Genomic DNA, 27,326 nt, shown 5'->3' on the forward strand with positions numbered 1-27,326 from the left:
AGATGTGTAAGGTGCCAATTCCATCGTCACCAATGCACCCCCATACCATCAGAGATGCAAACGTTTGAACAAGCTGGATGTTCGGTCTCCTCTTTAATCCAGACAAAGCAGCGTCCATGTTTTCAAAAAGAATTTCAAATTTAAATTTGTCTGACCACAGAACAGTTTTCCACCTCGTCTCAGTCTATTTCAAATGAACTCTGGCCAAAATTAGACAACAGTGATCTGGATTATGTTCACATCTGGCTTCTTCTGTAAATTCATATCGTAAACTGTTGCCATTTAACCACATTAGTTGCAAATTGTTCGTCCAGCTGTTTCATTTTAGCGCCACTGACTTTTCCAGCCTTTTGTTGGCCCATTCCAATAAGTGAGCTGTTAGTTACGCTGCTGTGAAGACATTTGGTAATAAACAGATAATCTTCAATTATGGCCTGTCTTGTAATTGTTATATTCAGAAACATGGAACAGTGATCAACGATATAAAATTTCCCCTTTTTTTTAGTACAGTGTGTGTATGAGCCAATATTTAACCAAGACTGTTTCTGAGGACAAGCTGAGGACTTACAGCAAAATGTTAAAAAAAAAAACCCAAGTCTCAATAAAATGGCATTATTTGAAACTTTTTTTATTTTATTAAAAGATTCGATGTAAATAGATTTTATTATTTTACACAAATATAATGTAATATACAAGACAAGACATTTATTCATATGTTTAAATGACATGTAGGTTTGATTTCCGTTTGTATGTACAGATGTACACAAACACGTGAAGCATGGCTGTAAAGTTGCTTGTTTACAATATTTAAAATGCAACTTCAAAATAAACAGTCTTACAGAGTAAGCTTGATAATAAGATTAATAGCTGATGTACTCATGGAACCTATTACACAATACTGCAAGAAAATTGATTGAAAATATTTATTTGAGAAAATGTCTTTTCGGCCAGGACACATAATACTGGGTGCATACAAGATGTTATACAAAGATAATGTTGCATATTAAGGCATTGCAGAGGTCATAGTGTGTGCTGAGGCACAGGTGTAGATCCACTCCTCACATTTGAGGTGTAAACTCACAGTTTCATTCAACTATCACATATTGAGCTGAGAACTATCATTAACCGAGGGTGTGTAAGTCCCTTCTTCACTATCTAGTCCCCTTCTTCCAGAGAGTGCTGTCCTTTTCCCTCCAATGCCATTCCAGCCTCATAGATAGCCCACTGCAGAGCAGCTCCAGCCGGCACCTTGGCAAAGCCTTTCTCTGAGATGTGGTCTATCTTAAGGTAAGCCCCAGGCCTGTGCAGGGCCACTCCATGGAGGTGGGAGAAGAGCAGTGGTAAGTCACTTGTCAGTACGTAGTGAGAAATGAGCCTCAGTTCAGTGGGAATGTCTGTCTCCTCTGAGTACTCGAAAATGGCTGCCATGTATTTGGACAGGTCCCGGCCCCGGGCTTTGGCTCGGCCCACCTCCGCACCAATAAGCTGGATGATTGCATCAGAGCTGTAGGCCTGATCTTCATCACCATCATCATCCTCTGGCTTGGGTCTTTGGTTAAAGCCCCTAGAGCACATCACCAAGACAAAGTCACTTTCCCGGATCTGCCGGCAGTGCCAAGCCATGCTGCCTTCCTCAGCCACGCTCAGAGAGTCCCAAAGATCCAGATATACCTTTGAAGAAAAAAAAGTGGGAAGACTTTGTTAATATAAACCGAATCCCATCTCTTTCTCTTATTAAATGCATCTCATACTAACCAACACTTTGGCAAAAACTTGCCAAAACTCCCCTTACAAAATGTGCTGCAAGTTAAGAGATAAAATGTAAAACTGTACCTGAGTGGCCATGTGCTGCTGTATGAAGACACCTAACTGCATGACAGCTTTGACATGAGCGGGGCCGTCATAGCTGCTGTAGCAAATCAGGAGACGAGGAGGGGTCGGCCTGTTTTTGCGCAGTGATACCAATTCTTCCTGATTCCCAACTTCCTCGTGTTTGTTGATGATATCTGATGATTAAAAAAACAAAACATTTTCATGCGCTGCTGGGGAAAGGAGCAGATGGATTAGAGATACTTAATGAAAATGTATAAACGTAATAACTGGCAGTGGTTCAAATACTGATTTTAAATGACATGTCTGGGTTGTTTTTGCACCTAGTTGTATGTCAAATTTCTTCATCTGCAGCTTGGTCCTCCTCCTAATGACAATAGCCAGACAGCCTCCAAGTACGGCTACCGCGACCAGAGTCAGAGGAAGAATAAAAGCCAAGGAGGGCGTGACAGAGTGTGGAGAGGCATCTTCTGATAACAGCAAAGTTTGAATTATTTCTTGAGACAGTTTAGTGGATTATCTCACTGCTTTTCAAAGTATTAGAATAATTAAAATAAAAAGACTGATGGCATTGGCCACAAGTGTGTATTAGTAACAAACAGACAGTGAAATACGTATAACAGGTATAACTAAAAAAGTAGCATTAATGTGTTTCCTATTTTGCACAGAAGTCGGCGTCATCTATACAAGGGTGGAAATCTTGTGACCAAAACAATTAGGAGGGTTGTTTGCCGCTGCACCTTCACCTAGTGAAAGCAAGTAACTGCTTGCCATTGGGGAATACACATTTTTCATGTCCAGTGATAGTTCTTGAGAAATTTGTGCATGCATGCAAGAAACCTGAATATGGTTCAGGAGATATAACTTTACAACTAAAAGTACAGAAAGCTTTGTACAAACTGTGATATAGTAATTGTGTGAATATGCAGCAACAAAACAGCCTTCCTTACCTTTCTGAGTGTGCATGACATGAACATTGAACATTTTCCTAACTGCATCCACTTCATTAGCTGCAATCTGTGGAAAAAAGTCAAAAAGGTGAAGCATGAAAATACATATCTGACTGAGCAAGTGAAGAGCAAGTGAACATTTTGTCCTCTAAGTTAATGTGTTAGGAGCAGGAAGATTAGGCAAGCCCAAGGATTTGAGTGAGTTTGACAAGGACTAAATTGTGATGGCTAGATGACTGGGTCAGAGCATCTCCAAACCTGTAGCTCTTGTGGGCTGTTCTGGGCCTGCTATGGTCAGTATCTATCAAAAGTGGTCCAAGAAAGGAACAGTGGGGAACCAGAGACTGGGTCTGTGGGGACTGAAGGCTGGGCAGTGTAGTCTGATCCAACAGATGAGCTCCTGTAGCTAAAATTGCCAAAAAAGTTACCTCGGATTCTGATAGAAAGGTGTCAGAATACACAGTGCATCACAGTTTCTTGTGTATGGGGATGCATCGCCAAAAACAAGTGAGAGTTACTATGCCAACCACATCCACCATGGAACGTGCCAACAATGGGCAAGTGAGCATCAGAACTGGACCACCTGACCATCACATGAATGGTCAGGTGTGTGATTGCTTACCTAGGGGAACACCTCCACTGGGATGCACTATTGGAAGAAGACAAGCCGGAGGCAGTGTGATGGTTTGGCCAATGTTCTGCTTCAAAAACCTAGGGTCCTGCTATCCATGTCAATGTTACTTTGACATGTAGCACCTACACTAGCAGTCAAATGTTTGGACACACCTTCTCATTTAATGGTTTTTCTTTATTATTACTACTTTCTCCACTGTAGATACATACTGAAGACATCAAATATATGAAGAAAGAGATATGGAATTATGTAGCAAAGAAAAAATTGATAAATAACTCTAAATATGTCTTATACTTCTGATTCCAGAGTAGCTACTCTGTGCTGTGTTGACAGGGCTCTAAACCCTTGGCCTTCTCTCAAGCTTCATGATGTAGTCACCTGAAAGGGTTTTCACCTCACAGCTGTGCCTCGTCAGGGTTCATTTGTGGAATTTCTTGCCTGCTGACAGCCCTATCTGACAACTGTTAGAATTCGTGTTATGGCAAGAACTAATCAGCTAAGTAAAGAGAAAGAACAGGCCGTCATTACTTTAAGAAATGAAGGTCAGTCAGTCCAGAAAATTGCAAAAACTTTGAATGTGTCCCCAAGTGCAGTCGCAAAAACCATCAAGCGTTACAATCAGTGATGAGAATAACGGGCGTTACTTTTTTCAGTAACTAGTAATCTAACTAATTAGTTACAACGCTGTTACTGTTACTAACAAGAAAATGCAGTGCAGTCGCGTTACTATTTTTCAACAAACAGACGGTTGAAGCTTTCAGCTTACTGCACCTTGGGGTGAGATAGACTGCAGAGTGAAGGCAAAAGGGCCAACAAGTGCATCTCCGGGAACTCCTTCAAGACTCTTGGAAAACCATTTCAGGTGACTACCTCATGAAGCTAATCGAGAGAATGCCAAGAGTGTGCAAAGTAATAAAGGGAGCCTATTTTTTTTAAATCTAAAACATAAAACATGTTTTGAGTTACTTCACACTTCTTTGTTCACTAAATGATTCCATATGTGTTCATTGATAGTTTTGATGCCTTCAGTGAGAATCTACAATGTAAATAGTCATGAAAATAAAGAAAAACCATTAAATGAGAAGGTGTGTCCAAACTTTTGACTGGTAGTGTACCTAAGAATTATTGCAGAACATGTATATGCTTTCATAGAAATGGTGTTCCGTAATAGCTGTGGGGCTCTTTCAGCAGAATAATGCACCCTGCCACAAAGCTAAAATGCTTCAGGAATGGTTTAAGGAGCACAACAACAAGTTTGAGGTGTTGAACTGGCCTCTAAATACCCTAATCCAATCAAGCATCTGTAGCATGTGCTGGTTAAACAAGCCAGATACCAAAGCACACATTCAGGAGTGTAATAAAGTCCATGCTTTGATGGGTCAGGGCTGTTTTGGCAGCAAAAGGAGACTAACACAATATTAGGCAGGTGGTCACAATGATGTTGTTCCTGCTCAAACACAGTGGTGTTTCTGAGTAGCTTTTCTGCTTAGCAATTTAATTAAAAACTTTTAGATACATTCCTTCTTCATAGTATAATCTTCACGTGCTTCATCTGAAGCACCCTTTCTGTGTACTCACTACCTAATTTATAGCCAAAGTATTCACTCACTGTCTCTGTACTGTTTCGATAGCTTAGCTTAGCTCGTAGCCGACTCGTTAGCACCATGGCTACTTCACCTGTCCCTCCTGCACTTTCCTGCTCATTGTGTCAGATGTTTAGCTACTCCTCGGCCTCCTTTAGCAGTAATGATACCTGTAACAAATGTAGCATATTTGCAGCTCTGGAGGCCAGGATTACTGAATTGGAGACTCGGCTTCGCACCCTTCATTCACCCGTAGCTAGCCAGGCCCCTGTAGCTGGTGCAGCCGAAGATAGCGTAGGCCCCACTAGCTGTTCCCCGGCAGACCCCAAGCAGCTGGGGAAAGAGGGCGGCTGGGTGACGGTGAGGAGGAAGCATAGTCCTAAACAGAAGCCCCAGGTACACCACCAACCTGTTCATGTGTCTAACCGTTTTTCCCCACTCGGCGACACACCCGCCGGGGGTCAAACTCTGGTAATTGGCGATTCTGTTCTCAGACATGTGAAGCTAGAGACACCGGCAACCATAGTCAATTGTCTTCCAGGGGCCAGAATAGGTGACATTGAAGGAAATTTAAAACTGCTGGCTAAGGGTAAACGTAAATACAGTAAGATCATAATTCACGTCGGCAGTAATGACACCCGGTTACGCCAATCGGAGGTCACTAAAATCAATATTGAATCGGTGTGCAACTTTGCCAAAACAATGTCGGACTCTGTAGTTGTCTCTGGTCCCCTCCCCAATCAGACCAGGAGTGACATGTTTAGCCGCATTTTCTCCTTAAATTGCTGGCTGTCTGAGTGGTGTCCCAGAAACGATGTGGGCTTCATAGATAATTGGCAAACCTTCTGGAGGAAACCTGGTCTTGTTAGGAGAGACGGCATCCATCCCACTTTGGATGGAGCAGCTCTCATTTCTAGAAATATGGACCAATTTATTAAACCCCCCAAAATATGACTATCCAGAGTTGGGACCAGGAAGCAGAGTTGCAGTCTTACACGCCTCTCTGCAGCTTCTCTCCTCCTGCTACCCCCCCAAAAACCCATCTCCTTTGAGACTGTGTCAGCAGCTCCCAAACAGACAAAAAAACAAACTAAAAACCAGCAATAAACAATTTAAACATAAAAAATCAAAAAGAAAGAACAATACAGTATCCACATCTGAACCAAAGAGTAAAACAGTGAAATGTGGATTATTAAATATTAGGTCTCTCTCCTCCAAGTCTCTGTTAGTACATGACTTAATAATTGATCAACAAATCGATTTACTCTGCCTTACAGAAACCTGGTTGCAGCCGGATGACTATGTTAGTTTAAATGAATCAACACCCCCGAGTCATTCTAACTACCAGAAACCTTGAAGCACAGGCCGAGGGGGCGGTGTGGCAGCAATTTTTCACACCAGCCTATTAATTAACGAAAGACCAAGACAGACTTTTAATTCATTTGAAAGCCTGATGCTTAGCCTTGTCCACCCCAGCTGTAAAACTCAGAAACCAGTCTTATTTGTTATCATATATCATCCACCTGGGCCTTACACAGAGTTTCTCTCTGATTTCTCAGACTTTTTATCTGATTTAGTTCTCATCTCAGATAAAATAATTATTGTGGGTGATTTTAACATCCATGTAGATGCTAAAAATGACAGCCTCAACATGGCATTTAATCTGTTATTAGACTCAATTGGTTTCTCTCAAAATGTAAAAGAACCCACCCACCACTTTAATCACACTCTAGATCTTGTTTTAACATATGGTATAGAAACTGAACATTTAACAGTGTTTCCTGAAAACCCTCTCCTGTCTGATCATTTCCTGATAACATTTACATTTACAATAATTGATTACACAGCAGTGGAGAGTAGACTTTATCACAGTAGATGTCTTTCTGAAAGCGCTGTAACTAAGTTTAAGAATATAATCCACCCACTGTTATCATCTTCAATGGCCTGTACCAACATAGAGCAGAGCAGCTACCTGAACGCTACTCCAACAGAGGTCGATTATCTTGTTAATAATTTTACCTCCTCACTATGTACGACTCTGGATACTGTAGCTCCTGTGAAAACTAAGGTCTCAAATCCGAAGTACCTGACTCCGTGGTATAATTCTCAAACACGTAGCCTAAAGCAGATAACTCGTAAGCTGGAGAGGAAATGGCGTGTCACAAATTTAGAGGATCATCATTTAGCCTGGAGAAATAGTTTGCTGATTTATAAGAAAGCCCTCCGCAAAGCCAGAACATCTTACTATTCGTCACTGATTGAAGAAAATAAGAACAACCCCAGGTTTCTCTTCAGCACTGTAGCCAGGCTGACAAAAAGTCAGAGCACTGTTGAGCAATGTTCCCTCTAATTTTTCATGTGTGTGAGCGACCGCACAAACCTCCTGAGCGACCCCTTGGACCACTGTGAGCGACATCAGACGTGTGCACTGTGGTCACGCCAGCATCGAATCCATCCAAGTTACATGGTTTATTAAAATAATCAAATTACAGCATTTACATTTATGTTACACTACATTTAATTAACGGCTTTAGCCCACTTACAATGAAAATTTAAAAAAATCTTGTTCATGACCTGTGTAGTATGTTAACACTATTGGAAGTAAAAATAACTTGAACTCCAATTTTGAAAACACAACTTTATTGCTTTCTTTAAAAAAAAAAAAAAATATATATATATATATATATATATATATAGCTCTGACTTATTATGAGTATGAGTCTGTGGTCTGGGAGAGAGTCCTGTAACTCTCTGTCTGCAAAATACAAGCTCATATAATGACCAATGTTGGGTAATTAATTATATAGTTACTTCTTCAAAAAAGTAACTGAGTTTTGCAAACAACAAAGTTTTTTGCAGCTGTTTACCTAAAAATGCGTTTTTTTAAAATAAACATTTCAAACTATTTACAGAACAATCAGCTGTTCTGCATCAAATCTGATGCCACACAAATTATTTGTGCCACCCAAAAAATAATTTCTGTCCACTATGAGATAAAGGAGAACATCACAGCCTGATACCTGCAGGCCTGACAACAGGAGATGTATCACTCCTGTAACACCTGTAACATTCAGCAGTCGCCTCATTGTTCTGACACACACAACATAACTATTGACTACACTACACACTAACTACACAAGATTTGTGCTAAACGTGGCAAATCTCTCACATCTCAAAACACCGCCGTCACTCCTAAAACTTCCCCCCGACCTAAACAACAAATGCCATGTTTTGATTGGTCGACATGGTACATTTTTCGACCAATGGGAAAGGGTGAGGGGTGTTTTGGTTTTGTTTTTGCTCACAGACGGAGTGTTTTCGAGCGTTTTCCTTATAAAATGCCGTTTTTACCGTTTCTTCCCGCAGTAAATATAAACAACGACAGTATTCAGGAAGAAAACTAAACATTGAATATATTTTTATCATAACTCTGGTTTTACCTGGCCTATCAACACAATTTAAAAACTGGTATAAAGTCCACACTTTTTCAGTCAATTGTTCCGTCTGTCCTGCTCACATCTCCAATGTTTGTACACGTTGTCATTAACATGGCTTCACTCCACATCAGCCACGCCGCTTTGCTAGCTAAAACACCGGTGTCGGCACATAAGGACGCTGTCATAGCCTCTCAACGACATTGATTAGCTGCGTATATATGAATGTGAATTATTGGCTGGACTATGGGATAAGGTGGCATCGTTCTAATCCCATACGGGAGCAGCCAGTCACTTACTGACTAACACTGCAAAACAGAATTGTTAACATATTTACTTTAATTTCAATTCAGGTTAGATTTTTTTTGTGCGCAACTCAGATTTTTTCTGCGCAGAGACCGTGACAGCAGTGCGCAATTGCGCACGCGCGCAGCTTAGAGGGAACATTGCTGTTGAGCCAACAATCCCTTTAACGTTAACTAGTAGTGACTTCATGAACTTCTTCACAAATAAAATTTTTATCATTAGAGAAAAAAATTACCAATAATCATCCCACAGATGTAATATTATCTACAGCTACTTTTAGTACCATCAATGTTAAGTTAGACTCTTTTTCTCCAATTGATCTTTCTGAGTTAACTTCAATAATTACTTCCTCCAAACCATCAACGTGTCTTTTAGACCCCATTCCTACAAAACTGCTCAAAGAAGTCCTGCCATTAATTAATTCTTCAATCTTAAATATGATCAACCTATCTCTAATAATCGGCTATGTACCACAGGCCTTCAAGCTGGCTGTAGTTAAACCTTTACTCAAAAAGCCATCTCTAGACCCAGCTGTCTTAGCTAATTATAGGCCAATCTCCAACCTTCCTTTCATATCAAAAATCCTTGAAAGAGTAGCTGTCAAACAGCTAACAGATCATCTGCAGAGGAATGGCTTATTTGAAGAGTTTCAGTCAGGTTTCAGAGCTCACCACAGCACAGAAACAGCTTTAGTGAAGGTTACAAATGATCTTCTTATGGCCTCTGACAGTGGACTCATCTCTGTGCTTGTCCTGCTAGACCTTAGTGCAGCGTTTGATACTGTCGACCATAATATCCTATTAGCGCGATTAGAACATGCTGTAGGTATTACAGGTACTGCACTGCAGTGGTTTGTATCATATCTATCTAATAGACTCCAATTTGTAAATGGAGAGTCCTCTTCACCCACTATGGTCGGTTATAGTGTTCCACAGGGTTCAGTGCTAGGACCAATTCTATTTACATTATACATGCTTCCCCTAGGCAGCATCATTAGAAGACATAGCATAAATTTTCACTGCTATGCAGATGACACGCAGCTCTATCTGTCCATGAAGCCAGGTAACACACACCAATTAGTTAAACTGCAGGAATGTTTTAAAGACATAAAGACCTGGATGGCCGCTAACTTTCTGCTTCTTAATTCAGATAAAACTGAGGTTATTGTACTCGGCCCTGAAAATCTTAGAAATATGGTATCTAACCAGATTCTTACTCTGGATGGCATTACCTTGGCCTCCAGTAATGCTGTGAGGAACCTTGGAGTCATTTTTGACCAGGACATGTCCTTCAACACACATATTAAACAAATATGTAAGACTGCTTTCTTCCATTTGCGCAACATCTCTAAAATTAGAAATATCCTGTCTCAGAGTGATGCTGAAAAACTAGTTCATGCATTTATTACTTCCAGGCTGGACTACTGTAATTCCTTATTATCAGGATGTCCTAAAAACTCACTGAAAAGTCTTCAGCTAATCCAAAATGCTGCAGCAAGAGTACTGACAGGGACTAGGAAGAGAGAGCATATTTCTCCTGTTTTGGCTTCCCTTCATTGGCTTCCTGTTAAATCCAGAATTGAATTCAAAATCCTGCTCCTCACATACAAGGTCTTAAATAATCAGGCCCCATCTTATCTTAATGACCTTGTAGTGCCATATCACCCTATTACAGCACTTCGCTCTCGCTCTGCAGGCCTACTTGCTGTTCCTAGAGTATTTAAAAGTAGAATGGGAGGGAGAGCCTTCAGTTTTCAGGCCCCTCTTCTGTGGAACCAGCTTCCAGTTTGGATTTGGGAGACAGACACTATCTCTACTTTCAAGATTAGGCTTAAAACTTTCCTTTTTGCTAAAGCATATAGTTAGGGCTGGACCAGGTGACCCTGAATCCTCCCTTAGTTATGCTGCAATAGACGTAGGCTGCCGGGGATTCCCATGATGCATTGAGTTTTTCCTTTCCAGTCACCTTTCTCACTCACTATGTGTTAATAGACCTCTCTGCATTGAATCATATCTGTTATTAATCTCTGTCTCTCTTCCACAGCATGTCTTTATCCTGTTTTCCTTCTCTCACCCCAACCGGTCGCAGCAGATGGCCGCCCCTCCCTGAGCCTGGTTCTGCCGGAGGTTTCTTCCTGTTAGAAGGGAGTTTTTCCTTCCCACTGTCGCCAAAGTGCTTGCTCATATGATTGTTGGGTTTTTCTCTGTATTTATTATTGTGCGATCTACTGTACAATATAAAGCGCCTTGAGGCGACTTTTGTTGTGATTTGGCGCTATATAAATAAAATTGAATTGAATTGAATTGAATATGTGTGATCTTTGTATATGCATTTCACAACCACCTATTTGCTAACTTGGATTATGTGTTTGTGTGGGGGGTTTTCAAGCTGTGGTATCAGACAAAGTTAGCTGTTTCTGGGAAAGAGAACAATGAAAGTGCACAAAAACAGGAAAGCTGCTGTCCAAAAAATTAAAATGGTTAGTTAAAAGACAGTAAAAGAATGTGAAAAGACCTACAATGTCATCACCTCGAGCAATATAACTGATGAGCAAACTATTTTATGATGAAATCCACACATGTGGTTAAAAGATTTGGGGAAAAAAGCTAGTCATTAAACACAAAGTCCATTCAAGTACTCAAGTTTATTCATCAACCAAGTCTTTTGGTGGAAAACAGTTATACTTATGTCCATATATACTATAAACAGTGTTAGTTATAATTCTTTTACCTCACAGGTGTAATTGGTTCCTTCTTGAAGGCCACTCAGCTGATAGCTATGGTGAGTTTTATTTGTAGTCAGATCCTAAGATGATGAAATTAATGCTTGTTACATTTATAAAGAGAATCTAAATGATCAGAAATATCTAAAAATAAATAAAAGGCACTGGATGAAACAAAGGTGCAGCACAGGAAATTACTTACAGGTATTATGTCGGTGTATTTTTTCCTGCCATTTGTGTAACACAGCGAGAAGTAGCTTCTTATTCCCAGATTTGGGGGAGCCAAGTTAAAGGTCACAGTGATGGCGCTGCCTTCCTGCTGAACCTCAATATGTTCAGGGTACCAGTCTGTAACCAGACCATAACATAATGTCATGAATAAAGCAGATCTTTGGAGAAAGACTGTCACAGACTGGACTTCACAGGAAACTAAGTTTTCTCACCATTTTTACACTGCTCAAAGCCATTCTTCTCTGCACATGCTGCAAAAACATGAAGCACATGTTACTCTAAATATTGATTTAATGCAGTGTTGACAGAATAACAGAGCTGCTTGGTGGCAAAATATGTAAATTTATGATAATGCAATTCACTGAAGTTGGACCAAAACTAAAAAGGCAGATTTAAATAATAAAGGTCACCAAACAGCATCTTACATCTTGTAGAGAAGATCTCACTGCGGTAGAACCTCTCCCACTCCTCAGGCACTGGCAGAGCCATGACAGTAACAGCATACTGGGATCCAAGGGAGAGGCCGGGGAACGGGTCTGACTTGTACGCCTGCAGAATAGCATGGACACATTATACACTTCATATATGGTTTGGGGCAGTGAACTGTGATCATAGACAATGGTTTCTGTGTTCCTGAGCTCATGCAGGGATTTTAATGACAGAATCGTGTCTGTTTTTAATGCAACGTTACCCGAGAGGGTCCATGAGGGTCTGGAAATTTCAGTCTTGTCCCTTACTTACTGAGATTTTTTCAGATTCTCAGAACCTTTAGATGAGATTGTGTACTGTAGATGAGATATTTAATCTTCTCAATTTTAAATTGAAACTATTCTGAAAGAGGAATTTGTAGATGGTGCTTTTTTCCAGATCATCTTTACTTCTGAGACACTTTGCCTCTCTAAGAACCTCTTTTTATACCCAATAATATTACTGACCTGTTGCCAGTTAACCTAATGTTCCTCCAGCTGTTTACTCAGTTCAGATTTTTTATGTTTTTCCTTGTGAATAACTCTTGGGAGTTTATGAGTTTGCAAATCATTGCATTGTGTTTTTATTTACATTTTAGGCAATACCACAGGGGGGAACTTCAGTGTGAAAGAGCGATTCTTCGTCAAGAAGAAGAAGTAAAAAGAAGCTAGTTACATGTTGTTGTTACTGTCAGTAGTGTTGCTGCTTTTTCATTCTTTGAGACTTACCAGTTACAAAATTTGAATGGAGCTGTTCATTGTTGTGTCCATGTGGTTTGAATATATGTAAATAGTTTCATGTATAATGCTACACAAAGAAGTCCACTGGGGACGAACTTGTTAAAAAAAGGCTTCATCTATAAACAATAGTCTTCTCTATCCTGCCTCATATTTACAGCATTTGGATGATCTTTAGTATAAAATGTTAAGCTGTTTCCTCCAAGGACATGTCAGTTTTAGGTTTGATCGTAATCTCATCCAGAATACAACATTATTTTGTTTTATTCTGTATTCAGTGTTTTGCAGTTTTCACCCCAAAACTGAAAGATGCTGCTCAAGCTCTGGTTCAAGGGAATCTAACTAAGAACAATTTAGAAACCACTTGTAACTCAAAACATTTGTAAATGGAAATATATCCACATGAAACCAGTTATTGTGTTCTTTATTTGTAATCAAAACTAGCTGTAACTTAAGACCTCAAAAGCTTCACGTTTTCTTTGTGTGGTCTAACACAGTACGAGAAAAAAGAACACAGCCAAAGGCCAAAGCCAACGGGGCCCTTCCTACCCGTTGAGCATGTGAAGCTGGGAGGGATAAGTTGCGGTGGAAGAGAAAGAGCTGACAGGCAACGCTAGTCCCTCCCAGAGCCTGGAGGGACACCTGAAAGCCACGAAGGAAGGCGATCCCTGCAGCAAACACAAAAGAAATAAAGTCTGCGTCACAGAATTAGCAACAACCCTTCATCAAACTTGCACACTGTACAAAGGTGTGTATGAGTGTTTACGTCTGAGAGTTTGTTCTCTCTCTTGTTTTTAAACAGGCTCCTACGTTGTCATGCGTCAGTGCCTCAGTCACATAATACAATAAGAAAAATAATTTTGGAGACATCTCGCATATGTGTCACACAGTGGAAAATTGTTTTTTTTTTTTATATTTTGTTTTGAATCAGACTGTGTGTTGCTACATAGTGATTTTATTTGCATGTTTTATTGTTATAGTGCTATTGCATGATTGTTTATTGATATTCTTATTGCATGATTTTATCCCCCATATTTATACTGTGTGTTTTGTGTTGCTGTATAGTATTCTTCTTTTTATTCCACTGTGGCTTGGGCAGATAATTGCGTGCACCTGTGAGGTCGGGGCGTGCCCCCGAGGTGGCCTATTGGCCGCCAAACGGACTTAAGAGAGATAGTGAGCGCAAAGGAAAAAGAGAGAGGAGAGACACACGGAAAGCAGGGAGCAGGAAACCGAACGTGTGCAGACGGGCACATGTATAGAAGGACCGGCCTGCCTGTGAGGCGTCACGAGACTTCCGGCGAGCGGCCAGCATAACCCGGCGATTCAGTTCTGACGGGCAGAATAGCAACAGTGGGAGGCGACGTGTGAAATCCACAGTAGGGCAGAGGGGACGCCTCTGCCTGCATCCGTGAGTATCGCTTTCCCACTGTTGGGCGCTAGGTGTGGCTTTGCCGGGGAAGCGTAACAGTGGCTGTGCCGACAACGTTGCTGGCCCGTGTTTTATTGTTTCAGGGCCGGGCTACGAGGGAAGCCGTGTGCGGGTGTGGAGAGTGCTGGACCGCACGGTCACGCGCTGCCAGGTGGGGATAGGAGCCTCCTCCCTGGCCTTCCGCTGGCGAGATCTCCCCATCCTGGAAGAGGAGCTCCCCTTCGGTCACTTTCAGTTAAGGAACATTTGCCCGAGTGCGTGTTGTTGGACACTGGGAATAGAGGACTTTGGGGGGGAAGTTTTTATCATATAAAAGGGACATTCATTTAGCTTTGACTTTTTTTTTTTTTTATTGTATATTCATTTCTGCCGGCAGGGCTTTTAGCGGGTTGTGAACATTTATTTTTCATTGTATAGTGGGGATTTTAACTCATACTTGTGATTCTGGCTGTTCTTTTAAAAAATAAATTGTATGTTTAAAGCCGGCCCAGTGTCCGTACTTCGAGCGCTGATTCACTCTCTCCCCGCACGCTTGTATGTGTATATATAGACGTGGTGACGAAGATTTAGGTCACCAGTTTAGCGGCTACATATGTCTCATAATTGAAGATGTCTTTTTTAACCTCTCATAATAATAAAGAAAAAACAAATCATAGATATCCCACCACCAAGTGAAAAATTACTCTTTTCACTTAGAAACTTAGGATACAACATGATAAATGATAGGTATATATTCTCAATAAGCAAACAAATTTTACCATAGTAACTGGGTTTCCAGGAGACAATGATGGTGTCAGATTGGGAGTTTGAGTCATTTAAAAACTCAACCTTCACATCATTTGGTGCTTGGACGTAGTGTTGACAGATTTTAGGGTCTTCATCTCCCAGCAGCTCAAAACATGGCCATGGAATACAACCTGAAGAGGAATAATGAGAAAAATACTTCAATAATGGTTCTGAGAGGCTGCACTTGCTAATCCCAACATGCCAACACATTTAAATTAATATGGTTGGAATGCTAGGATGGTAATATTTGCACCACAAATAGTTACAGTTTGGGCTGATGGGAGTGTTATTGTAAACAATAGTCATAAAGCTGACAGCGGTAATGAAAGGAAAAGACAGATAACATGATTCTCTGACCAATCCTCAGTTTTTCAAATGTAATCTAGCTGGACTGACCCAATCCAAATCTGGTTCAATGGAGAAACAGGATTGCAAGATCGGATAAGATCAGGTAATCCAAAATTATTATTTTTTAAAATCTGGATTAAACACATTTTAATAGGAAAAGAATTTCTTTGATCCAGAATATCAGGATTACCCGGATCCCAGCAGAGGGTTGAATTCAGTCTGATCACAAAGGAAAAATCAAAACTCAAAAAGCAATCAAACAAGAAAACTAGATGTGTTAAACAGAGTTAAGAGATGGCAAACTGGATTATTGCCTACTCTGTGTTAGGTATTTATGTAACAAAATATTGTTTACTTTAATTAATTAAAGTAGTAAAGAGAGAAATTACACAAACTGAGCTGTGGATATTAAGATATTAATTTTACAATGAGTAATCAATTAAGAATGTTAAAGCTGATTACAGTACATAACAGTTAAATCATTGCAAACTTAAATCTGTAGACATGCTCTTAATGATTTCTGCCATCAGTGTGTCGCTGCTGTACAAAGAGCAATGTTCATGTTTTAAAACCTGCTTTGTCAACTACATGCATGTACCCTCTCTCCTTCATCACAGTGGGGATAATCTGAACGAGACTTGGTGTTATGGTGTTATGTTCACCATTTGCATTTGTTTTACATGTCACGTTCAACATACATCACTCCTACATAACTTAACGGTCACCAAAATTTGTAACCACAACAAAATATCGTTCAACTAGCCACTAAATTTGGAATGATGAAAACTGAAAAATCCCTGACAAAAACAGCCTAAAAGGTGGCTTTTTGCTACTATAATTAATCAGTTGTCTTTCATTTCATGTGAATTTTGGAACCCCCCTGAATCCCAGTTAATCCCAGTCATTTGATGAGCCGGATTTGATAATCCTCAAAAGTCTGTACCTTGATCAGATTACATTCATTCTTGTTTGAACTACTGGAACAAAAGTGAGCTGTATTACATGATCCATGGAAGGAAAAAAATGTATTATTAAACCCAGACAATTTTTCACCTTTGGAACGACCGGGCCGTGGGGAACATGACTGTCTAAAGCAGATTTAATATTAGTCATGGTGTTAGCATCAATTAGACAAGCACTAGCTGTAGTAATCCTGATAAATGTACTGCAGTTTTAATACTTCTAGACATTATTTGACGTGTACATGTGCAAATTCTACACGATGCCTGTTTATGAGATGAGTGCTATACAACTATGTTGTCTTTATTTATTTATTTTTTTAACCTTTTTTTGTGGATTCAGCTAAATAAAAGAGAACAAATTGTTGTTTTTGTGCCAAGCCGGTTGTAAAAGGAAAAAGGAAAAAAAAAAAGATATATTTTAACACTGATTCTTTGCAAAATTCTCAGTTGCATGTAGCCACAACAGCCACTCATCCATTGAATTTGGTGGCTTTTTTATGCTTGAATGATTCATAGGTCAGTGTGAAGTGGCTAAGCAAACAAAAAAGCATTCCTCGGGACTGTAGGGAAAATGAGTGTAAAAGCAGCCAAAAGAAAAACTTTGAAAAACCTCCAGAAAGAAACTATTACTCAAAAGCACTTTTAAAAGCTAAAAGACAGATTAATCCTCTGGGGACCATGAATAACCAAATTACATGGAGCCTTGCTGACAGCTAAGCAAAGTTTTGTGTTGACATGGAGCTAGCTGGACCAACAGCTGCCAGTCATTACGTTATAAAAAACATATTGGCAGCGGGCTGCTGTAGCGCCTCAGCCTCCAAGTAGATGCACCTATGGTATGAATGTCAAAATACTGGGTTGCCTTATTCTTAAGTTATCGCATTCAGAAGGCTTGACCTCTAACCTGCTGGTCTGAAGCATTCCACTATGTGCTAGTGCAGTGCCAAGAAGGACCTGGTGTTGAAACTGTGATGATCCTAGTGAAACAACCATTGATCTGAGAAGCGTTATGAGGTAATTTGCCCCAAAATTTGAAGTCTGTCATTCTACAGAGAGAAATATTCACAAATGGAAAACACTGAAGACAATGTTGAAAGGACATCTCTGCCAATTCTGCAAAAGTTAGCATGTTAAATGTTGAAATTAATCACAGTACAATTAGAAAAAGATTGAGCACGGAAGGTGGAAGGGTTGGAAGTTTACCAGGAAAGAGAGAAAAAATGATAGAGCAAATGTATTGTTTTTCATCAAGGCAAGCATTCATGTTAATTCCTCATTTTATTTTTTCTGTGTTTGCTCTCTAAGCTTGCAGCAAAGTGCAGGTTGAAGCAGATGCTGCGCAGAGATAATAACTACAAGGTGAACCACATTCTTAGCACTGTGGAAATAGGTGTGAACCAAGTTCATTCAAACCTCAAACTCACATAGAGCTCAGATATTTGCAGTATGATGTTTGAACGTGACTTACTTCCAAACCTTTCAATGGATTTAAAGCCCAGAACCTTTCTGACATCACTCCTGGTTATTCTGCAGTATTCACATGCTGGACCGCCCTGCATAGGAGAAAATAAAGAGATCAAACTGCACACACTCATCTATCAGAATCAGAATCAGAATACTTTATTGATCCCTAGGGGAAATTATTTTTTTTGTTACAGTGCTCCATTACAAACAAACATTAACAAAGACAGACAGTAAACTAACTAAGAATAGCACAATATATACAGGCATATATATATACATAAAGTCACTTATTAATAAATAGCTAAAAAAGAAACGTGTAGCTGTTGCAGTAAACGGTGTGTTAAGTGGATGAGTTGTATCTATATCTATATCTCTTTCGTAGTTTTGTGCACACAAGGTTCAATTTGAGCTTCCCTTTAACTTTATAATGAAAAGCAGGACTCTGTACAATCCCTGTTCAGCTGCCAAAAGTGAGGTGGAGTAGGGAAGGGGAAAATGCAACTTAATAGCAGCAACAATAAAATGGATGTCACAGAACTGTGTTGCAATTCCTGCTTCCCAACGCTGAACTGATATCCTTTGGCAAAAAGCTCCAGAATCACAAGAGACCCTGGACGCGGCAGTTTTGCTTTACAGCTGAGCTTAGGTTTCAGTAACTTAAGTATCTGAAATGTATCTGTCCAACACTATGAAAGCCTTCCATGAGAGACAGTCTGAAAACAGTCTGTGCACTCTTCCAAAGTGTATCTTTATCCTGTCTATCTCCCCTCACCCCCAACCGGTCATGGCTAATGGCCACACTTCCTGTTAAAAGGAAGTTTTTCCTTCCCACTGTCGCCAAAGTGCTTGCTCATAGGGAGTCATGTGATTGTTGGGGTTTTCTGTGTTTTCTTTTTTTATTATTTTGGGGTCTTTACCTTACAATATAAAGCACCTTGAGGTAAGTGTGGTGTGATTTGGCGCTGTAAAAGTACAATTGAATTGAAAAGAATTGTATTGCATGTTCAGTTTGCCTGCCATAAAAAAAGGTAGTGCACCACTTCAGTTCAGTTCAGTTCAAGTAACAATCAGAGGTGCTTTGATTTCCAAACATCTGCACATACTTACCTATCACAGCTTAAACAGTGGATCAGCACTGACAACCCTTCATTGTGAGTTTGGAGAACCTTGTTGATATAATACAAACAATATGGTTCTGTTTTTATACGGTTCTCCATGTAAAATCTGATTCCCATCTGTACAGTATGTGCTGCGGCTTGTTCTTGTGTTTAAACAGTGGATGTTTCTCATCAAAACATACTGTGTAGTGAAGGGTTGACTCACTGTGCTCTGCTATTGAGTGAACATTATCAATGAAGAGCAGGTCAGTGCATTTACCTAAGCATCGCTTTTATGGGGTGTTTGTGTAATTATAGTTAATGCTGCTTCACACTCAAAGCACGCTAAATTATAGAAGGACATATTTGACTTGTTGGTGCAGTGAAAGTGTGACTGGGTCACTGAATTTGTTATAGTTCCTCTGTAATAAAACAGCTGTTTACCTCCACCTTCTGTGAAAATGAAAATCTGGTGTGCCCCTAGACAGACATAGCACTGGTTGTTGGTGTTTTTGTCATTAAGAAAATTGTTTGATCACTTTCTTACACTGCTGACTTGCTCTACAGGTTTTAGAGATCATGACTAATAGGACGAGAAAAGAGAAACCGTGTGTGCGGAAGGTTAGGTAGAAAGTCTGCGTAGCCCAGTGGTTCCCAAACTTTTTTTGCCGGGCCCCCCTTTGTTTACAAGAAAAATGTTCGCCCCCCCCCCCCTCGCACGCGCGCACACATCCTCCAACCACACACACCCATATTTTGCTCCATTGCGGTTTATTTCACACCTCAAACATTTAGTAAAAGATTAAGCAAATACAAGTAATCTGCAATAAATTACAGGTAGTAATAAAATAAACTACTAACTCTTTCACGCTACGTCCACACCTACAAGGGGATTTTTGAAAACGCAGCTGTTTCGTCCACACGTAAACGGTGTTTCGAATCACCGAAAACGGAGATTTTTTAAACTCCTTTTTTGCGTTTACGTGTGGACGAGGAATACAGAGTTCATCACGCAACGTCAAAGGTATGTGCCTTTTTTCACGTCACGCTGTGCGCCACGTTAATTGTTTACATGAGATGAATTGCAGAATGGCAGATAGAGACACAATACTGTTAATCTGCAGGTTTTAAACGCTTACATATACACACGCAGTTACTGTCCCTCCATTTAGAAAGGCAGAGGCGTCACGGTGTAATTATTTTACGTGTAGTTGTTTTTTCCCTGTGTAATATCGCGGGGCGATCGTGGCTCAAGAGTTGGGAGTTCGCCTTGTGATCGGAAGGTTGCCGGTTCGAGCCCCGGCTTGGACAGTCTTGGTCGTTGTGTCCTTGGGCAAGACACTTCACCCGTTGCCTACTGGTGGTGGTCAGAGGGCCCGGTGGCGCCAGTGTCCGGCAGCCTCGCCTCTGCCAGTGCGCCCCAGGGTGGCTGTGGCTGTGGCTACAATGTAGCTTGCCATCACCGGTGGATGACAGGTTGTGTAAAGCACTTTGGGGTCCTTAGGGACTAGAAAAGCGCTATATAAATACAGGCCATTTAATATTCAACATTGCTATCAATACATTTTTCAAAAAATGCCTCTCTGTGCAAAATGGGTTCAAAAACATAAACAGCTGTGGGATACTGTTTGTCCGTGATTTGGAGAGCCCAGCGCTGCTCCCGACACGGGGAAAACCAATTCTGCAGGGGAGACCTACCTCAGCACTTGTGCAGGTGAAGCCAAAGGGAAGATATGCTTCACCATATTTTCTAGTCTTTGGCTTAGAATGAGGTTCGTTTGGAAACATATTCAGCGATGCTTCATCTCCTGCTTTGCGTTTCTGTGGCCGCCCCGTGCTAGCAGTGTCCTGTCCAAGCGTTTTGTTTCCCCTCCTCTTTCATGCCGCGCCCCCCCTGCAATGGCTCTGCGCCCCCCCTAGGGGGCGGGCCCCACACTTTGGGAAGGTCTGGCGTAAGAAAATAACCCCCCTCTTAATTCATCCTGACCAAACTGGTTTCATAAAAGGTAGGCACTCATCAACAAATACACGTAGATTACTTAATTTGATAGACTACTCATACAGTAAAAACCTTGAAACTACAATATTTTCTTTAGATGCAGAAAAAGCGTTTGACAGAGTTAACTGGAAATTTCTATTTGCAACTTTACACAAATTTGGTTTTGGATCTTCTTTCATCAGCTGGTTAAAAATATTATATAATTCCCCAACAGCTTGTGTCAGAACAAATGACCAGACATCCTCCAGCTTCTGTCTCCTGAGGGGCACCAGGCAGGGATGCCCACTCTCCCCTTCACTGTTTGCAATTTTTATTGAACCACTAGCAGCAGCAATTAGACAGAATTCAGTAATTAAGGGCATAAAATGCAAGAACGTGGAACATAAAATCAGCCTTTATGCGGATGATGTGCTACTCTTTCTCCAAAATTCACAAACCAATATCTCTGGGGTGATTGAATTGATAAACTCTTTTGCAAGAATATCAGATTACTCAATTAACTGGTCAAAATCTACAGTCCTTCCGATTAATTGCTCCTTCCATAATTCCTCTTCTACTCCACTGCAATCGGGAAATATAAAATATTTAGGTATTAATGTTTCTCCCAAGCTTGTAGATCTAACTAAATTAAACTATATCCCACTTTTAAAGAAAGTAGAAGGCGATCTGGCTAGGTGGAAATGTCTACCCATATCACTCATGGGAAGGGTTGCCGCTATAAAAATGATGGTCTTACCAAAAATAAATTATTTATTCTCAATGATCCCAACTAAACCGCCACAAGATTGGTTCAGATCTCTAGATTCATATATGTCCAAATTCCTTTGGAAAAATAAGCCCCCACGTATAAGCTTAAAAACACTACAAAAGACCAAGGATAAAGGAGGATTAGAACTACCTAACTTTCAGCACTACTTCTTAGCCAACAGGCTCCAATTTATCTCAGGATGGCTAAAACATACCCTCTTAGATGAACCTTGGCTAGATGTAGAACAAGCACTTTGCAATAATCTAGAGATTTCAGATCTACCATTTATCAGCTCAAACATTCAACGACATGAATGCTTCAAAAGCGTCAACATTAGCTCCTCTCTGACAGCATGGTGGGAGTTTCTGAAGTTGACAGAGTCTTCATTAATCCCATGCAAACGTACACCTATCTGGAACAACCCTGACATATTACAAAACAATAATATGATAAACTTTTCAGATTGGAGTGGTAAAGGAATCAAATATTTAGAACATATACTAGAAGGAACAGAATTTATTTCATTTGACAGACTAGTTACACAATATGGGATCAACATGAAAAGATTTTTAGAATATCAACAAATTAAATCCATAGTAAAAAAGAAATTTAAACCGGGTCAAGTTGAACTACAAACACCACCAAGTGTGGTTCAATTTCTTACTCTTAAAACCCCCAAATTACTATCCAAAATATACAGAATGCTTTCTAAAATAGATGAATCAATATCACTTCCTATTGCAAAATGGGAAGCGGATTTATCAGTTAACTTAGACCAAAACTTCTGGTCTCAGATTTGCTTAAAAACCTTTCATCTAATTAGAAATCCCAGTCTTCAATTAATTCAATACAAAATACTACATAGAGTGCACTATACAGGTCATCGGATGTTCAAGATGGGCTTTACGTCTACCAACAACTGCTCACACTGCCAAACCAATTCACCGGACAATTATATCCACGCTCTTTGGTTCTGTCCACCAGTTCAGAAGTTTTGGCGTGAGATATGTGAAGACTTATCGAAGTGTCTGAAATGTAACATTCCAACTTCTCCTTTAGTGTGTTTGTTGGGCAGCTTAGATAATGTCACTTCAGAAAAGAATATAGCCCATATGGTTTTCACTGCCCTATGCATAGCCAAGAAAACAGTCCTCATGAACTGGAAAAATAAAAATAATCTTAATTCTAACCAGTATAGAAATTATCTATTAGATTACATTAGTCTTGATACAGCCTCTGCCACCACATCAGATCAATTGCTCTGGGCTCCTTTGATCAGCTCCATTACCTAGTGGGGGTGGGGGGTCATAGTTTGGTCCCGCCTTCACTGTTGTGATTGGTGTGGGGGTAGGGACAGGCTTAGGGCGTCGGGGGGTTCCCCAGGAGCATCTTCCTTGGGGGGCTCAACCCGGGGTAGCGGTCATGGCCAATTAGGGGCTCTGTTGGCTCTTAGGTGACGGTTTCCTCGTGGCTGCGTGCAGCGGGGCTAGGGGAGGGTCTGTGCTGACGGACGTGGGTTACTGACCTGGTAGCCTGGCTGCCCCTGGGTGGGTCCGGGACGGGCGTGAGGTTCTGGGGGCGCTCCGTCTCTGGGCTGGGGCCCTGGCCGGGCCTCGGGGGCTCGGGTCCTGGTTGGTGTGTTGCTGGGGTTGTGGGCGGGTGGGTATATGGGGGCCCAGTCCTGGCGCAGGGCGCCGCCAGTGCATCGAGCCACCTGGGGGACTCTTCAACTGGTGGGGGAGGTTGTCACATCTTGCAGGAGCTTTCCTCTCCTCAGGAATTCTCTCTGCAGGAGGGGGAGATATAGGAGAGGTGGAGGAAGATCTCAGCCTGGGCGTCTATTGTCTTGTGTAGTCTGGAAGATGAGTGGATGATGGGGTGGGTGCAGTTTTCTCTGTAGTGGGGTCGGGTGGGCTGTCCCGGGCTCTGTGGGGCCGGGCGGTGCTGCTGCACTGGGCCCTGGTCCGGATGGGCCTGGGCCCCCTTTCCCTGGCGGGTTGCAGAGCATGGGGGTGCCTACTGGGGTCAGCGGGGGAGCTGGCCCCAGGGAGGGGTCACTTGCCCCTTCCTTTCTTCCCTCCCCATCTCCAGCTGCTTCCCTCTTCCCGCTCCACCACAATCACCCACACATGCAGGGCCTTGGGGTAGGGGTGTGTCACCAGGGTGCAGAGGAGGCACCCCCCCCCCCCCCCCCCTCTGTCCCCTTCTGGCTGCCTCTGCCTCAATTTTATCTCACAACTTAGACATTCACATTACTCACACTCTCATAACACATACATATAGGATCTTGGGGGTGGGCTCACAACACGGACTCCAAATTACCATCAGGGTGTACACCTCACCCCTGGCGTCGTTGCCCACCTCTCAATTTTAAATACACGTAGACATTGAGGGCTATCAGGAGGGGCTATGCGCTTACCTGCTGCTCTCTGGCAGGTAGCTCCATGCCCTCCTGGGTTTTAATTGCACCTTAGAACACATATACATCAACACTACATATGAGCGGGTAGAGGGAGGTTTGGAGTCTTCTCACACCCCCGGTCTCTGCGGCCTGCTGGAGCGGGGGGGCTAGGAGGAGGAGTTGGCCGTCCGACTGGGGTCTGGTGTGTGGGGCCTCCCTGCTGCTGCGGAGTCGGGGCAGTCTGCTTCTCCCCACTGCAGGGAAAAGGGTAACACCACGTGGGTCTGGGTGCAGTTTCCCCCTCCAGGGGCAAGGGTACCTAGACCCGGTTCTTAGAGTACGCTTGGGGAGTGTGATTGTGTGTACAGCGTCTCTTTATGTCTGTCTCCACGTTGGTTGAGTGTGGAGTAATTGCCTATGAGAGCATGAGGGTGGGAATGGATGTTTGTATTTGAGTGTGCCTGTATGTCTGTGTCTATATGTCAGGTTGGGTATCAGACGCCACCTCTCTGGGGACATCTCAGGCCCTCCAAGGTTTGGAGGCCTATCTCCCCCCACCACTTCCCCTGCCGGTGGCAGACGCCCTCAGACATCGATGCGTTGGTGGTTCTTTGTGTCCGGGGGTGGGCGTCCGGGTACACACCGGCTCACTCCTTGGTGGCTGCTTATCCGGGCCTGGAACCTGGGGCTCGCTCGGGCCACTTCGGGGGTGGGGTGCCCTCGGCCTCTCGGCCTGGGGCTCGGTCACTCAGGCACAGCTGGCTGCCGGCGGAGCTCATGGGCACGTCACTGCAACCCCCCCTGGCTTCTGCTCCGCGGCTGCTGAGTGATCCCTCATCTGGGACTCTCCTCAGCTCTTTCTGGGACAGTGGCGCGGCTGCCCCTCTGTTGGTCTTCCTTGGTCTCTTGTGTTCTGGGGGCCTCTGGATGTCTGGAGTCTTGATCTCCTCCATACCTGCTTCATGCCCTGGAGGATGGGACTGTGGCCCCCCACACCCTCTAGCAGATCATTACATTAAGGAACCTTTTAAATACAAGCGCGCTCATGCTCACAGGTGTACACACAGGTGATCACACACACAAAATACACCCTTTTTGGCTCCTACCTCAAAGCACACTGTGCGCTGTCGATCTTACGTGCTGCACAATAATGTTTAATATTAAGTATGTAGTGTTATATTCCCATATATCATTGTGATGTTGTTTATTCTATTACTCTCGTTTTCTTCTGCTTGTTTTCTTTTTTCTTTCTCAACAGGTGATCCAGGTGATCGATATATGTATTTTTTGTCTGCTTATTTTGTGGGTTTTTGTTTTTTGCCCTTTATCCCCGTCCCTCTTCTCCGCTGTTTTTTTTTTGTTTTGTTTTGTTTTGTTTTTTCCCCCCTCTTTCTTTCTCCCTTTTCTTTTCCCCTGTCCCGTATCTAGCAAGTAAAAAAAATAAAATAAAATAAAATAAACAATAAAAGGTAAATCAAATGGACCATTACGGCAAGGCTGGGATGGTCCATTTGGTAAAGTAAATCCGTTGGGCATCTTTCTTCGCCTTTAGACAATAATTCTGATGGCAAAAGAACCAAACGGGACAGGTTTAAAAAAAAAAAAAAAAAAAAAAAAAAAAAAAAAAAAAAAAAAGGGAAGGTCTGGCGTAGCCTAAACCCTCGTTTTCTGGAGGAACTCTTAATCCATGTAAAAAGCCCACACAAATTAAGAGTTTTGGAGAAAGATCAAAGTCTAATTTCTACAATATGACTGAGTGCCCCACTTTTCATTAATCGAAATAAAATTTAAAGGAATACGTGAGCATGGCCCTTTGGTTTAACCAAACTTTACTTTTTCAAGTAAAAACACTGCATTACTGACAGCAAATCAGACATCTGGCTCAAATAAAATCAACATTTTGGATAATCGCTCACGACTGGATCCATTTTAATGAGTTGCATCATAAATCTCTGTGGCCCAAGCTCCAGTGAAAAGTCTCCAAATGCTCTCCTCCTTTGCTTTTTAAACTTTTTCACATTTAAAATCTCTCCATATGCGGGGGATGAATTTATCTTTGTGCCGGGAAATCATTACAACTCCCCCCTCCCCTCTTCTTCTTGTGACACCTAAAACTAAAGGTAACTGCTGCAGATTTCCTTCTCTGATAATAACAATCATAGGTTCATTATGTGAATACACACCACACAGTCATCACAGTATAATCGGTTTACTGCCAGTATGTGTAACTCCAGCCAACCTAAACTAACGCAGTGAAAACATTCTGACATCCACTGAGAGTGCGGACAGATAGAAACTGTTGGAGCTTGTAGTGTGAGACGATAGCATGAGAAAATCCAATCAAGCCCCCCCTCCCCTGCAAAAAAAACCCCATTTCTAACTTGATTTATGTTCAAGGAGATTAGAGGGTTACACACACACACACACACACACACACACACACACTAAAGGAAGCTCAGATTTGTTTTTTTAAATGATAACAAATATAGGAAATCTTGTACACATGTCAAACTTTCCACTACAGAGAACAACATACCCACTGAAAGGGCGGGAAATAAAATGTGACACCTGGGATTTTAAACCATGCAGCAGTTTGACAGTTTAAAATGAATTTTTTTCCCTACCAAATTTGGATCTTATATTTGAAGAATTGAGGATATCGTTTTCTGTGTAACTCATCAGTTATGCAGCAGGAACTCATTCCATCTGCAGGTTATTTGCTATTCTTTAGATTTATCTTGCGACCACTTAAGGAAGACCTAAACTTTTCTTAAAACCAGGACAAACTGAATCATTCTCTTAAAAAAAAAAAAGTCTCATGTGAATTATTTTTAGTCTGGGTTTTTTTCTTACTTTTCAAACAAAGGGTGAGAGAACATCTGTCACAAAACAAAATAAAACATGATGCTGCATATTGTACGAACTATACAAAGTTGCTGAATTAAGGTGAGTTAACAGATGACCATGAAGGAGATAAAACCTCCAGCTTACCTGCTGGATACAGTCCAGACTGCAGCTCTGAGGGGTGACAGGAGCAGCTGTGGCCTCAGCCTGACAGCAGAGTGGCTGACAAAGCGTCAAAAACAGGTACAAAAGCCCCCACATGCTTCTAGGGCCAGGACCTCATCGTCATGGCAAGCACTGGATCTCAAACTCTCACCGACACTCTGGCAGCTGAAGCACCTCCAAGTTGT

At 41.7% G+C, this 27,326-nt stretch overlaps 1 protein-coding gene across 1 annotated transcript; it reads right to left on the reverse strand.

Annotated features, from left to right (window-relative positions):
* Positions 1-951: 951 nt before the first annotated feature.
* si:ch211-207e14.4 (interleukin-17 receptor D) lies at positions 952-27,237 on the reverse strand. The gene is made up of 12 exons (XM_063465065.1): positions 27,124-27,237; positions 17,926-17,976; positions 15,086-15,269; positions 13,445-13,563; positions 12,116-12,239; positions 11,903-11,941; positions 11,662-11,807; positions 11,468-11,542; positions 2,781-2,847; positions 2,154-2,300; positions 1,834-2,006; positions 952-1,671 (listed from the first exon to the last, which is right to left on the reverse strand). The coding sequence occupies exons 1-12, from the start codon at positions 27,235-27,237 to the stop codon at positions 1,156-1,158; spliced, it is 1,755 nt and encodes a 584-aa protein (XP_063321135.1). The 3' UTR covers positions 952-1,155.
* Between the last annotated feature and the right edge of the window lie 89 nt (positions 27,238-27,326).

The sequence above is a fragment of the Pelmatolapia mariae genome, linkage group LG20 (genome assembly GCF_036321145.2).
Source record: "Pelmatolapia mariae isolate MD_Pm_ZW linkage group LG20, Pm_UMD_F_2, whole genome shotgun sequence".
In the NCBI taxonomy this organism is placed as follows: domain Eukaryota; kingdom Metazoa; phylum Chordata; class Actinopteri; order Cichliformes; family Cichlidae; genus Pelmatolapia; species Pelmatolapia mariae.

Bases quoted from the DNA above. Each gene is read 5' to 3' on its own strand.
- si:ch211-207e14.4 (XM_063465065.1), bottom strand. From the start codon at position 27,237: ATGTGGGGGCTTTTGTACCTGTTTTTGACGCTTTGTCAGCCACTCTGC. The intron at 11,808-11,902 runs GTGAGAAAACTT...GTCTGGTTACAG, and splicing joins CTTTGAGCAGTGTAAAAATG to ACTGGTACCCTGAACATATT. The intron at 2,007-2,153 runs GTGCAAAAACAA...TTTAATCATCAG, and splicing joins GAAATTTGACATACAACTAG to ATATCATCAACAAACACGAG.